The sequence below is a fragment of the Taeniopygia guttata genome, chromosome Z, assembly GCF_048771995.1.
Source record: "Taeniopygia guttata chromosome Z, bTaeGut7.mat, whole genome shotgun sequence".
Lineage (NCBI taxonomy): Eukaryota > Metazoa > Chordata > Aves > Passeriformes > Estrildidae > Taeniopygia > Taeniopygia guttata.
Genome location: NC_133063.1, coordinates 58,636,935 through 58,652,328, shown reverse-complemented (window position 1 = coordinate 58,652,328; position 15,394 = coordinate 58,636,935). Strand labels below are relative to the sequence as shown.

Genomic DNA, 15,394 nt, shown 5'->3' with positions numbered 1-15,394 from the left:
CAGTATGGTCCAGAATCTTTAATAAATCTTTTCCACCTATGCAGTCCAGGAATATGGAAAGTCCAAATTTTTCCATTCAAAATAAATCTGTGCTCATTTCATGATCCAGTTTTACAATCTCTGACAATGGTTTATGTATCCACATTTTTATATGAAACATATCAAGAAAAGGAGAATCACCACATGGTTCAGCAGATACTAAATGAGCAGTCTGTGATGCTCATCCCTGCTCTCCTTCAATTCAGAAACGAAACAAGTCACTCGGGCACATGAGACCAAGATGCCTAATTCTGCACCAGGAGTGTCATTCCTGGAGCTGAGCGCCAGACTGCAAAATGCTGCAGTGTTCGTCATGGCAATAGCCAGGTTTTCCTGTGAGTTAATTCCCAATTTTTCATTCTAAAACCAAAATAACTGAATTCTTATGTATTTCCTAAGATTTTTTGCACAGGTTTTATATGTTTCTGTGTACACTAATCTTTGAGGAATACCATTTGCCAATTTTTTTTCATAAAGATTTTCCACATACACATTTTCCACATATTGTATAATTTGTCTCAGCTTTGCTCTAAGTCTCACAGATTGTTCAGATCTTATGAACAATTTTCTCTGGAAATAGGAAAATAGCAAAATGAGAATACACAGAAAAACTATAATACATATAGTTGGGAAATGCTCCCTTTAAACTGACCTAATCTTTCTGGTATCTCTCTTTTGACTTGGAAAGTTGGAAATAGACAAAGCAGGAAAACCCCTGAAAAAACCACAACTCCCTCATCTGCTTTATCTATTTTTTTTCTGTTTACTATTGTTCCTGTTCTTATGTAGAACTTTATTAGATTGGTGTTATTTATTTTCTATGTTAATCATAATGAGGATAGCATCTGTTTCATCTTCTTTGCCTGCAAAATTTGAGGCGATCCATTCTGCTATAGCATTTCCCTAATCAATTTGATAAGTCTAAGATTCTTCATTTCAGGTTTAATAGATAATTAATCTTACTCTTCTTACTGTCCATCCCTCCCACGTTTTGAGCAAGTTTAGGATGTTACTCTCACTGCATTCATATTCTCTGATCTCTCTGCCCTGTCTCATCTGTGTTCACCAGGGAGGAAACTGGCCTGGATATTATGGAGGATGTCAAGCTGACATTAAGTTTTCTAGTTTTTTTTTCTAAATATAAAACGAAAATATTCGGGTAGTCAGGTTCACAGGGTCTTGCAGACTGTAAGGGGGCTTGTGTGAGGATAAGCTCCACATCAGTGTAACAAACAGAGCTGCTTGTGGGGGTCCTGCAGTTTGGCAAGGCTCTTCTTATTTAAATGAAGACATTCTTGGCAATATTGCATTGCTGGGCAGAAGTAGCCTCAAAGCCCTACTTGAAGCCAAATGCATCGCTGTGAATTGTGTTTTAGAGGGTCATCAAGAAGAGCTCAATTCAAAAGGGATGCATTTTCCAACTGAAAGTACACTTTGATATGTATTCTCCCTCTGAAATGCAACGTACCAGGCACAATCGAATATACATAGCCTGAGGTCTAACAGCATAGATGCTGTTAGATCTCCTCCTGCAAGGGAAGGTGAGATTTGTAAGCCGTCTAAATTCAGACTATTTACAAGGAAAAGTCGGTGAAAGGTACTGGATCCCAATAGCACCATTACCTTTAAGTACCCCTAGAATATTTTAAATTTCAGGGGACTAAAAATGAAGCCCTTATGCACATCAAAAATTTTTCTCCATACAAGCACAGAAAGTATAGCACATATAAATTCATGTTCATCATTACTACTTTTTCAACTCTATGATCAATTGAAGTTAATTATATACAGCATTTAAATTTTACAGTATTTATGTGATTTATAACAAGATTTTATATATAATTCTTAAACAGGTTTATTCTCTCCAGAAACACAGCTGGGATATTTCTAAATAAGATAGGTTACAGTCTTCAGATCTTCACTGATCACATAAAACTACTTGAAAAAAACCCACCAAACCAAAGACATTGTCAAGCATATACATGTTCAGGTAATAAAAAGCTCATATTATAGAAACACTGTTAACTTCTTGTTTGTCTTCTATATGTATTTCAGTACAAAGCAAGATTTCTGGAATTAACCCCAAATACCTCCAAATACATTTCACAATTCTAAATTCAAGTTCAATATGAATATTTATTTAAACAAAAGAAAGCACTTCCTAATCTTAAAAGTTGTTGGCTAACGTGTCAAAGGATTCAAAGGCCTGTAGCCAAGACTGCTTTAGCTACTTACACCCATGGTCAGCAAACACTAAGAAAATGGTTAAGACATAGAGTAATATTCTTTGTGCTCTGTAAGTTTGTCATCCTGCCCAGAGCTTCTGAGCTGCAGTTGCCCAAATGGTTTATACATAGTACTAGAATTCAGAGTAAAATTACTATCCCTCCTAGAAACATTTCTAATTGCAGCAAAGAAACATTTATACTAAGAATCGGTGTACGACTTCCTGCGTAAGTTTCTTTTCTAAAAAGCTGCAGATCATAAAAATGTATATATATGGATAATATTTGGGGCAAGGACACTAAAAAAAGTCGCCAAATGAGCTCACTATTTTTATCTGAATGAGGTTCACTCTGAAATATTTTTTTATACAATAAAACAAAACCGTTAAGTCAAACTGTAATGGTAGTTCCGTCAGAAATTCTAATCACAGACAGGAATTTCTAAAGATGAGCCAAAGCTTTTCCTGGTAATAGACCAGTTTTGACTGGTATATATATACCAGTGGGTTTAGGCAAGAAAATGTAGTTGTCTGGAACAGAGAATAAATAACTTGTTGGTCTGAGTAAGCATCTGGATTTGTGAAGTCCATATATCTTTGCTTTGCTTTGCTGGATTTAGAGCAGGGAGTTGAGTCCATGTGAGGACCCTAACCAGACAGTGATAAGCTGTCTTTCTTTTTAGCTTGATGAGTACTTATTCAGCTATACACAATGGAGCAGATCCAACCACGAAGAGGCCAGTCTTTAACACCAGAATAGTCCCCAGCTCAGCCGTCAGACAGCAACGTGACCATTCCCGAGTCTGATTCAGGCAGGGTCTGATTCAAAGGCAGGTCTCCCAAATCCCCCGAGGATACCATAGCCATGAGGCAATTGGCTGTGATGCGTGTCTGTCTGTTCAAAAGGTTATTTGGTTCTGATGCAGAATGTGTAAAAAAAAGTCTCTTCACGGACTGTCCTTTCAATAGGCTAGACTGTCCAAGTTCTCTGTACGAACCAATGAATTTGCAGAAAAAGTTGAGCAGAACCTGTCACAATGCCTGTCCATGGAGATAGGTGATGTGACTCGGGTACATCTGGCTGCATCTGAGCAGGTCGTGCTCTGCGGCTTTTCCATGCGAACATCGCATATAATGGTTTGCTGCAGGAGCAGGAACTATGGAATATTAACAAAAATACTCTTCTCAATGTTAGAAATAGCTGTTTTAATGTACCCAGACATACCCACCAAAGCGGCAACTGTTCACGTACATACAGTATGAAGAGGAAGAAGGGCAGAACTGCACCGGCGTCCCGGCGCAGCCAGCATCCCTGCACGCCCCGGGCGCTCCCCCCGCTCGCCGACGCAGGATGGCGCTCTCCGTATGAGCAATTAACCTGGGGGGAGCAGGCTGGAGATGCATTTCCAGAATAAAGTTTTTTTCTGAATGCTCGTATTCCCAAGGAGCATTGATTTCATAGCTCCGGTTTTCAATGCAGTGATACTTTCTACTACTACCCTAACCATTGTTACATTAATTTGCCTGGCGACGGTAAACGGATCTCTCAAGTAAGTGTTCACTGTGCTGTTTCAGAATGAAAAGCGACAAAGGTAACTAACTATTTAGGACATTGTGCTGCAGTTAAAAGAAATTTCACATACTAGTTTACCTATAGCATTGTTTCATATTCAAATGTAATTGTGTTGAGTTTATTTGAAACGATGAATGCCAGCCACGGCTCTGATTTCACCATCTCACAGGGCACAAAGCCAGCCCCTGCTGACCACCAGACTCCTGCTGACTACCAGACTCCTGCTGACTGTTTGACTTTGCAGGCCGATCCTGCTGTTTCGATGCCCGGAGAAGTCCTGGAGTTGTTGCGCTCTTGGACCTTTCTCTGCAATCATTTCACAGCCCAGCCAGATATTAGAGAGTCACCAGAAGCTGCAAATACACCTACTACCTCCGGCTGGGGAAGAAAACCCGCACCCGCACCATTTGGGAAATAGAGTTAGCAGAAGCTTGAAACCTTAGAACCTAGGTTTAGGAAGGATTCCCCCCCCCCCTTTTTTTTTTCCCTCTTTTTTCGGCAATCGGAAATTAATTCGGTGGTTAGAGGGCGAATGGGAGTTCCAGCCCACTCTCCGTGTGACCCTCTCGCCGGCAGCGCTGGCTGCCCGCAGCAGGGGCGATCCGCAAGCAGCCAGCCGCCCGCTCCCATGCGCGTTCCCTGCCCTGCCAGCCAGGGGGGCGATGCCGCGGGGCCGGCCCCGGCCCCAGCTGCAGACGGAACTGAAAGCGCTGTGCGAGCAGGACCAGGACCCCCGGTCTCGGCGCGATGCTGGCCCGGCTGCTGCTGGCCGCGCGGGCTTCGCACACCGCCTGCCCTCCGCTGCAAATGGTGGCTGGGAGGTTTCCTTTATTAACGCCGGTAACGGGCCCCGGGGCGAGCAGCGCGACGGCAGCAGGGCGATGGCAGCAGGGGGTCGCCCCAGCTCGCCGGCCACCGGCAGCGCCCGTGCCCGGCGCCTGCCGCCGGCACCCGCGGCTGCGGCTCCCCGGGCCGGGCCGGGCCGGGCCGGGCTCCCCTCAGGCGGCTCCGCGCGGGGGTCCCGCCGCCCCTCCCGCTCCCGCGCCTCTGGCTGCGCCCCTGCCCCCCCCGCCGCCACGTGACGGGCGCGCATGCGCGGCGGTCCGGGGCACATCTGCAGGCTGACGTCAGCGGGCCCCGCGCCGTCCCCCGGGCGAGGCTGCCAAGGCTCCCCCGCTGCCGCCGCGCTCGGCTTGGCCCGGCGCCGGCAGCCAGAGGAGGTCTGGGGCTACTTCAACCAAACTTTCCTGAGTCCTTCCTGCTCTGCCTGCCTCCCCTCTGCTCCCCTTCTCTTTCCCCCCTTTCTGTCTCCCGGTCCCCCCTCCCCCCCCAGATGATATTCACATGGTATTTTGCACAGAGGAGGCTGCTCAAAAGGAGGGCACCCACCCCCACCCCAATATAAGCCTGTTTTCCCCTCCTTCCTCCTCTCCCCCCCTTTTTTGTTGGAAAGACAAAATGTGCAGGGTGATAGCTTCGGTGAATTGATGGCATCCTTCCTCCTGCCAAGCCAACCCGTTTTCTAAAATCCCCTTTAGGAAGGCTAGAGAATTCTATTCTGTTGGAGAATAGAACCCTGATGGTTGCTTGCACAGAGGGGAAAAACAGAGAGGAATACGGGAATCGTCCTGTGCAATCTATTGTTTGAAACTTACTTTATATCAGAAATTGAAGATGAAAACGGTAAGGAAGATTTCACGCTATTCAATGAAACTTTTTGCTTTTCTTGTGTCCCGAATAATGGTGCGTGCAGGGCTTTGGGGAGCGGGGGAGATTTATATTGCATTAGGCGAGGTGCATTTGGATTAATTTCAGAGAGAAGCCTTGAGATGGGGGAAGGGGGTGCGAGGATTTTTCAACCGATAAGCGAGGTGATTGATGAAGTACCATCTCGAATAGTGCACTTTTTAAAAGATTTTTTTTTATACTTTGAATACTAAGTCGTTGGTAGAAGCAGAAAAGGAAAAACAAAACCAAACCAAAACAAAACCAAACAACAGATGAAAATCAAAGCAGCCCCCAAACCCCAGCGACAACCCAGGGCTATTCCGGATTGCTGCTGAGTTGAGGACGCGCCGCTCTCGGCCGTGCCGTGTCCGGCGGTGTCCGCTGCCGCGGTCGGACAAGTGCACACTTTGTACCGGGGCTTGGAGGTCGGCGCGGCCGCCGTCCCGCAGCGGTGCTGGCGGGGATGTCGGGCTCTCGCTGGGCTCATCAGGAAGATGGAAGCGTGTGGTTTTAATTTACTTCGAGCCGCTTGGGATTTGCCAGACTCTTAACCCCGCGGACTCGTGTTTGTCGGTGCATGTCTGTCTCCGCAGTCGCCCAGGGTTCAAAGGGACTTTGTTTGGTGGGAGGAGGTAAGTGGGCTTTCGCTCCCCGGCGATGTGTGTGCGGATTTTGTCTTCGCTACTTTCTTTCATTGTTGTACAAGAGAGAAGGGAGAGAGAGGGAGAGAGTCAGACTCTTGTTTTTATTTGGGCTGCCGGTGCAACGCGTTTGGGCCAAACGCCAAGTGTCTGGGTCACACGCGTTTTATCCAAATAGATTCAGCGCTGCTGTCTGGAAATGGGCTGCTGAAAGTTAACTTTAGGATCAGCTCCACCACAGCAACCAGACTCTTTCCTTCAGCCTCTCTAGGGAGGACGGAAATTTTTTTTTTCCTTCTGAATTTTTTTTTTTTTTTGAGATATGTGTGTCTGGTGACTTCCAATTTTTTTCACTACCAGTGTTTTTAACTCTCTGTGTGTGCAGAAGTGTACAGATAATGTGCATGTGTGTACGTGTTTAACTGTGTGTGTAGCCATGTATTTTCCTACCCTGTTGACTTTTCCTTTGGGGGGGGTGGGTGGGTGTTGCTTTTTCGGTAGATGCAGTGACAGCTGCCCTGTCGGCACGGCCGGCGGGGAGCATGGGGGCTAGCGGGGGGTTCATACGGTGGCGACCCCGTCGTACGCCGGGGCCCGCACAGCAGTAATTTTACTCCTCACGCCTCGGTTCTGGTTAATTCCCGGGGAAAAGGGTTCGATCTTTTCCCTTTGTACGTGTCCCTCTCCCCACCACTCCTGCCCCCCCTTCTTCTTCACCGAGCTTTTCCCGTCGCGGTCTGCGCGTTGCAGTTCTAGCCCGGGGAAGCTCCCGGGGCACTGCTAATCCGCGGCTTTTGAAGCCCTGCGAAGTTTTTCACGGCCAGCCGCGATACCTGTAATTGAATTTGTGTGATTGATGCCCGTCCCCCGCCCTGTCCCCTCCCGCCGCCCTCCCCATTTCCTTAGCAACCACTCGTAGTGCCGGGCGGGCGCACGGCCGCCCCTGCCCGCGCCTCACCGCGGCTCCCGCCGCCCGCACGGCGCGGCCGCGGAGGGCGGGAAGGCGGCGGGGCCGGGCCGCCGGGGCGGGGGCGTGGAGGACAACCCCCTTCCCGCCCGCCGGGGCGGCGGGTCCGTTTTCCGATCGTCGCTCTCCTCGACCCCGCCCCGAGGCATAGCAGCGGTCTGGGCGCCGTGATCCGGCGGTGTGGTGCTGTATGTTTCCTGGCACCTCGGCCGCTGACGGGAGACCTCGGCGCTGCCGCCGCCGAGCACGCCGGAACCCATCGGTTCTGCCGTGGACTCCCCTGGTGTGGCGGTTGTCTTGGCACGTCGGTCTCGGATGCTGCCCTGTCGTAAAACTTAAGCTGCCTTCAGGTTAAGTGATGCCTTAGTTGCCCGAGGCACCTTTATTTATAGATGGAGGCTCCCGTGGTGACTGCTCTGAGCAGTTTGGCTAGTCACCTCTTCATAGTCCACTTTATCACGGAATCATATAGGTTGAAGAGGACTTCTAAGGTCATTGAGTCAAACTATGACTGAACTGTCAACTAGACCATGGGATCAAGTGCTGTCCAGGCTTTCCTTAAACACCTCCGGTGACCGTGACTACCCACCTTCCCGAGCACCCTATTCCAATGTCTAATCACCCTTTCTGTGAATAAATTCTTCCTCGTGTCCAGCCTAAACCACCCCTGCTGCAGGTTGAGGATATGTTCTCTTCTGTCACTTGTTGCCTGGGATAAGAGACCGACCCCCACCTGGCTACACTTTCAGACAACTGTAGAGAGTGATAAAATCATCCCTGAGCCACCTTTTCTCCCGGTTAAACATCCCCAGGTCCTTCAGTTGCCTCGCATAAGACTTGTGCTCCAATAACTGTGGCCTTTTTTCTCCTCACTGAGTGTCACTGGGTAGGAACCTCAAGACACTGGTGACAAGACTGCCGTGGTTATCAGTGCCTTCACAGAAATGCCAGTGCCATGCAGATGTTTTGTCACGGACGTCAGAAAACATCTTGTACTATTCCTTTCCTGTTTGGCAGAGTTCTTAGAGTTAGATGGGATCTGTGGTTTTAGGTGGTGGTTGAGGACATGGAGCCACGCCTGTGTTCACCACTGGGTGATTGTGTAGTTCACCACGTGGTACACTAGAAGTTTCTTGTAAGCTTATTATTGACCAAATTTTGCATCTTAACATCAATCTACAGGCTGCCATGAAAATAGGCTGCTAAAGAAGGTGGAATTATAACAAAAAGGATATAGAGTCCAGACTTTGATGTTCCTACCAAATGTCAGACTATTTTATCTTGAAGTTACCTGAGTACTTTATCATTCACATTCATTACCACTCTTTAATTGGAAATATTTATATAGCTTCATATGGTCAGCTTGTATCCATGGTCAAGCTGGCAATATTTATGAAGAAGAGTTAAAAAATTCTGCTGAAACTTTCGGAAATCTTGATATGAAAGGAGATTGGTCTTTTAGGAAGCTTGAAATGAGAGAGACCACTTCAGAGATCTCTGCAATAACACTAGACATGAGTGACTGTTTGACGTTGTTGACTAAGATACGGTTATGGTCCACCATGTGGGCCATTGGTGGGTAAATAATAAATAATGGTGCTAAATAATGGGTACTCTTAATTTATGTCCAGTATTCTGAGCTATCTAGCTCCTTAGGTACTGCAGCTTCAGGAGATCCTAATTTTAGGATAACTTATTATCAGCCTAACAGGCTGAACATGAGCTCCCTGTTAGAATATTTTGGCTAAGTAAAAGCTGTAAGGCTATATTACCTCTATATATGGTGTTAACGAGCCATTACTGGACTACAGTTCCCAGTTCTAGTGTCTGCAGATAAAAAAAGGATGCTGGAGAATTGGAAGTGATTCAGAGAAAAACTGCAGAAGGATTCAGTCATCTGGAAACTGGATTATACGGAATGAGATAAATCAAATAGGTTGAGCTGCTAATCAGGAAGTGTCCAGAGATGCTTGTATCAGATTATAACTATGCACACACGGAAAAGAAACCAGCTCATTAGCAAACGAGGATAAAGCAAGATTCAGTGACAAGACTTTGAAAGTATACATTCTCAGATTAGAAATAAGGCACATTACTTATTGTACTAATGTAGCTGAAAGAGTAGGGAGTTAATTATGTATCTTCAAAACTTGCAAAATTCTAAGAACTGTAACTGAATATTAGCTAGGAAATAAAAGTTCTACATAGCAATTCATACAAAGAGCATTTTTATTAATGTGCTTTGAGGCCTTGCCACATGTGAATGGCATCACAAAGTCTGCTTCCCCAGGGAAAAAAATAATACTAAGCAAAAAGCATGTTTGCAAAGTACCTCTTAGTCTCTTACCAAACCTGAATAAATTCTGTGTGCTGTCTTAAAATATTTTTAAAAGGTCAGATTAACCTCATTTGCACATTAGTAATTAGTAATTAGCCAGTTTGAAACTGGCTACAATGTTATCTAAATATTGATTGTAATCTTGGTAAATAGGATTTGGGTGATTTCTTAATATTTCTTATTATTTCATTTCTTAATATTTTATGTTACAGCGCTTTATAAAACCTTCATAAATAATCCATTAGCTGCAGCTGTATTGCCTGTCTGAATGAATGAATGTTGTAAATCATTCCCAGAATTTCAGAAAGGCAGATTTATCTGGTGCATGTATCTGGTGCAAGTGACTCTGTATGCTTGTGGAAGTTGGTTTTTAAACAAGCTCCCCTTCTTAGGTGTTCTGTTTCTGCATTGTCTGCGTCAGCAGAGTTTGTGCACAGGTGTGCTGAGAGTGTTTAAGTGGACTGATGAGTACCAGCTGACACAACACATAGTTTGGTATCCCATGATACTGGATTGTTAGTTGACTGTATGGATCTTCCGTTTAATCCCTGACTACACCTAGAGCTGCTTTTTACTGTTGTTGGACTGTTGTAAAAAAAAAAATCAAATATTTGAAATATTATAATGTGTTTGATGAATAGCTTTAGATACTAAAATTTGTTCTTTAGTATTCTAACATGCAGCATTCCCATCTAAGTGAATGGGAATTCTGCCTGCATAAGCAGAACCCTAGCCCTGGTAATAAAAAAAATACATGCTTTAGAATGATCAGATAACTGTACTCCGGATTCCTTCCCAGGTTCTTTCTTTATCTACCAGTATACTAGGATGTGTTATTAACAGTTGAAATCAGTGAGTGCACATAATTGATTATAGATTGACCAAGTCTGAACACAATATTTGAGCTACGAGAAACACTAAATAGGTGTAAGAATTCATAAGAATAACATGAAGTTGATAAGTCACAGGCTGTATGGATCTGCATTTCAAGGTTAATGGTAACTCTTTTTCTGTTTTTTTTTCTTTCTGTAAGATTGTGACCTTGGATGTAACCATGAAATTGATACTGAATATTATTTCAAAATATTGCCCTGTGTAATAAGCCACTGTCATGGTTTAATGTTTTATAGCATAGATCTGTTTTAATAGAAAGAATTTGCCTTGACTCATATTCTTCTGTTTTTCAGGAAAAGAAATGGAGCAATTTCAGTAACTATCCTATCTAACATCTGTCTCATATCTTAAGGAATCTTACAAATACTCGCTTTGAATTGAGAAAATGACTGCAGCTATAGAAGAAACTACCTGTCCAGAAAGTGGAACATCCTATAGTTAATTAGAAAGTAGTATAAAATAAATATATCTGTTATGGTGCGATTCTGGAGTGAAGTTAACTCTATAGCACACAGGTAGCTCTCCAAGGAGAAAGAAAAAAGAACTTTCTGCTTTTTCTAAATTATGGAAATTTTTTGGAAAACGTGGACATGGATTTTGAGCCTAGTCATGGTTTCATCGGAATTTCTCAGTAACAGCAGGCTTTCATACAGTTCTCAAGGTAGGGGTCCAATCTCTGTAGCTGGCAAGAAGCATGTATTTTTGCATTGTATTTGTGTAATATTTTCTAAACCATATTTATATAATTCATGAGCTCATCTGGGCTCTGCTCTTATTTTTATCATGATTAATTGTCATACAGATAAAATTTCCTTGTTCTAATTTCTCTCTGTCTACTTTTAACTGTAGGAACGCGTTGCAGATTAAATCTCATAAAATGTACTTGATAATATTTGAGAGACTTGCCATGATAAAATTAACATGCTTTTAGACTAGGAAGTAAGAATCTAATCTTGATTTTACAATATAATCCTTTTCATTACTACTGTTTGTGTTATTGCAAGTGGATTTTATAGCTTTTGTCTTTGAATGGTAGCTCTGGGAAAAATATGCCCTTCTTAAATTAGCCCAAATTATTTACGTTTTTTTGGTAAATAGGAAAATATAGGTATTAATAACTTTTCTATTTCCAAAGTGATAAGCATATTAATAGGAAATAAAAAACATTTTCTTGATTTACAAAAAAAAAAAAAAAAAAAAAAAAAAAAAGTTTTATTTTATTTTGTAAAATGCTGCATTATGCAGTTACCTGAAGGTGATTTTTACTCATGAAAGTGATGAAATTTACCCAAAAATGGTCTATGTTTATGCTACTACTTGTTGTTTCCTGTTATATTTTCTTCTCTTCTATGCCCACTCCCTGGACTGTCTTACCTTGTGATTGATTACAAAGAGGAATTCCTGTCTTACCTTGAACACTACCAACTAACAATCCCAATAAGGGTTGATCAAAATGGAGCCTTCCTCAGCTTTACTGTGAAAAATCCTAAACCCTCAAGAAGGAGGAGGAGCACAGACCCTTATGACCAAGAACTGGCAGCATCTAAATTATTTTTTAAACTTTCTGCCTATGGCAAGCACTTTCATTTAAACCTGACTCTCAACACAGATTTGGTGTCCAGACATTTTACAGTAGAGTACTGGGGGAAAGATGGACCACAATGGAAGCATGATTTCTTAGACCACTGTCATTACACAGGATATTTGCAAGACCAACACAGTACAACTAAAGTGGCCTTAAGCAACTGCAATGGTCTGGTAAGTCCATATTACATGTTATAGTATAACAGTGTGCTTTTAAATTACAGAAGAATTACATTGGCATATCTTTCAGTTTTTCAAGTCCCTGTGGGAAGCAAGTAGACAGGAAGGTGCAGAGAATCCCTAAAACCTGACTTAGGTCTTGGGGAAAAGTAGATGTCAGTTTCTCAAGCTTAATATAAGTAATGAGACTCAATTCTGTAGTCTTCTAGCAGGGAACTGCTGTAGTGTTTATAGTGTCTATGCTGGGGTTACAGGATTATATCTGTGCTGAGATCTTTACAGTTGTAAGAGCCTTTCAAGCTCAAGGGGCGGGGAGGAAGAAACACTAGATCCTCCAGGGTACTGAATCTCTGCAGAGAGATGTTGATTGGACTGAATACCCACTGTCTTTGAGTATTTGGGTTTAAAAACTGAGTAAATAAAAGAAGAGGAATTGCTTGGTGTAGACATCATCATTGCTAAGAATTCAAAGCATGAAAAGTCTTTAGCAAGTAACAGCATCAGAAAGTAATTATATTACTTTTTGACCAGAAAGATTTTGTTTACAAATTATAAACTTTGCATTTAGGAGTAATATTAGAAGGTCTTACCTAATTTGTTCTCATCTCTTCTCTTACTGGTGATCTTTTGATCATAGGACAGTAGTACATGCATGGAAAAAGAAATTAGAAAATGAATGCAAAGAAATAAAAAAGCAGACTATTGAGTAACAAAATACTAAAATAGAAAGGTATGACTATGAAACATTAAATCAAGAGCCGGTGTTTTCTCTAGTAAAAATATACATATATATTATGGTTTCCCATTCTTGTTTTTATTATGGTAGAATGCTGGTCGATCTTGTTAGCAATAGGCAGAGCTAACTAATTGCTATGTTAAAAAAAAATTACACAGAATTGCGCAACTAATTCTCATTTTTCCTTGGAAGCGCTATTGAATAATGCTTCTTGGGATGTTACTTTCAAAAAATAGCCAGCTGTTTCAGACCTAGATAGGTTGCATTACACTCAACTACTTGTGATATGCCTGATACAGGCTAGTTTAACATTTCAAAGTGTTCCTGAAGAAAAATATTTAATGGGGATTTCCAGCGCTAAGTGAACACTTTCAAATAAATGTAGTTAAAATGATGTTCCAATGAGTGTACTATTACAGTTTGGTTCATGTAGACTAATAGCAGATAGGTCTGAATTTAGTACAAATTTCACTTTAATTGCAGTTTCCGTGTAATAGTATTTTACCCCCCCGCTCTGATCACAGTTATTCAGACTTCAAACTAGTGCACTCCATCTTTGCTTGAATTCTTTTCAGCTAAAAATATGATGGAGACAAAGTCCCTTCTTTCAGGACTCATTATTTAAAAGAGGCTGCAAGCCTTTTTATGCTAATTGCTTCATGCTAATTGATGCACAGACTAGTTGGTCCCCTTGGAGACTGCAGTAAGTGCCATGGTGATCCCATTTCAGTTCCTCTTTTACCCAGGCTAGGGGAGTGAGCCAAGAACTCCTGCCCTTGCCATAGCTGACTCTCTTCCTTTCATGTTAGGAAAATAAAAGTGGGATGAAGCACAAAATAGCCTGTATTTTTCTATCGTCTTTTCCCATTTGTTGCTCCTTATGTCACTTCTTTTTTCTTCTAAAAAGCGTAAGGAAGCAGAATCTTTTTTTTTTTCTTCTGTGCCTGACACCCTGAGCTGACATTCAACATGTTTTTCGTTTGCCCTTAGGCTGTCCACTTTGCTTGGAGAGAGGCTGCTTGTGGTTTCAGGTGTCAGTATTTTAACTTTGTATTTGTAAGTTAACTGCTGTGTAGAATGTTTCCCAGTTAAATCATCCTCTTCATCCGTGGCTGTGGTTGTTATCAGTCCTTAAGTGTGTCTTTCAGGTGTTAAGGCAGCCTTAATCTTGTCTTTGTGCACACAAATTCTTCATGCTCATGCCTCTTTACTTGGGACTTCATGTATCAGTTGTGCACTGCATCTCTCAGGAAGATTTGATCACAAGCATGTGAGGCTCCTGTGTTGCTCCAGAAACATCAGCAGGGTAACACATGGCTCTGTCTCAGAGGCATGAATCCTGCAGAGGGTGCAGCAGTAGTCTTGACTTGGTACCATCCTTTGTTGTATGGGAACACTTCAGTGTTGGCAGTGCCTTCCAAAGTACAGTGTATGGGAGTCACCATTCCATTCAGATAAATGCATCACAAAGTTATTTTTAAATTAAGATTCCTACTAATGAATGTTTTGTTATACAGCTGCTGATTAAAGTATGTTTAATAAAGCAATTGGCAGTGAATATTGAAGATGATATTACTTGTTTTAAAGTTAGCAATAGCTCAGAATGCATTGTACTTAAGGGATTTGTTGTATTTTCCAGTTTGATTGCTGGTCTGTGACTGCCAATCATAGTCTAATAGTCCTTGATTAACATCTGTATTAAAGCCAGTCATTGTAAGTTTAATTCTGAAGCAGGTAGTAAGTAATATTTAATAGGCTGTAATATTTAATAGTGGGTGTTGCTCACAAACAGAATGTATGCAATATATTTACTCCGGTTGCCCTGTTAGATTTCACTGTTGACAAATAGGTAAATTTTTTTTCCCTTATTTAATGTCTTGAATTATTCTTATTAGTTATTCAGAGTGGTTATGTAAGTGGTTATGTAAGAACATAATTTAAATAACCTATGTTGTATGTCTTTGAAGAACACTTACATTGAGATAAATGTGTTTCATTATATTAAAACTGACAAGCAATCAGTTGATTTTCCTATCTGTTTCTTGTTTCAGCCTCTCCCTCTATATTTCTCATTACCAAGTACCGTAGAATTACAGGCTGCTAGTTATTGAAGTTTCAGTCCAGCAGCTTCCATCTTCTGGCCCCTGATTATGCTATAAATTGTCTGAAGTTGTGAGTAAAGCTCTATAATCCAGTGAGCATTCATGTGAGGAAGTTGAAGGTCTTGTCCACAGGCTTGCTGGCTTCCAAATTCATGTTTACTGTAGTGGATGCTAACTTGTGGGTGGATTGCAGGTTGGGTGTATCATGAAAGAGACTACAGTGAGCAGCATTTTAAGGACTTTGGATGTTGGGTACAAGACAACCAGACTGAGACATTTTCTGAGCTGACGATTTCTTACTGAAGAAAGATGAAAAGAAATGGTGGTAGACTAGCTGAAGAGAGAGGAATTGCTCCTCAGGGGAAAGGAGTTTGACTGACTCTGGGAG

The 15,394-nt window shown here is 42.5% G+C and overlaps 1 protein-coding gene across 2 annotated transcripts in view; it reads left to right on the top strand.

The window, feature by feature from the left end:
• The first annotated feature begins 5,311 nt into the window (after positions 1-5,311).
• The window catches only part of ADAMTS6 (ADAM metallopeptidase with thrombospondin type 1 motif 6), a 146,032-nt gene continuing 135,949 nt past the window's right edge, over positions 5,312-15,394 (top strand). The window contains exons 1-3 of one of the 2 annotated variants that reach the window (XM_072921911.1): positions 5,312-5,519; positions 10,698-11,065; positions 12,014-12,162. In XM_072921911.1, the coding sequence (XP_072778012.1) occupies positions 10,969-11,065; positions 12,014-12,162 (246 nt within the window). In that variant the 5' untranslated portion in view covers positions 5,312-5,519; positions 10,698-10,968. Of the gene's footprint in view, positions 5,520-10,697; positions 11,066-11,797; positions 12,163-15,394 lie in introns of both variants that reach the window. The other variant, XM_072921910.1, reaches the window with a different exon arrangement.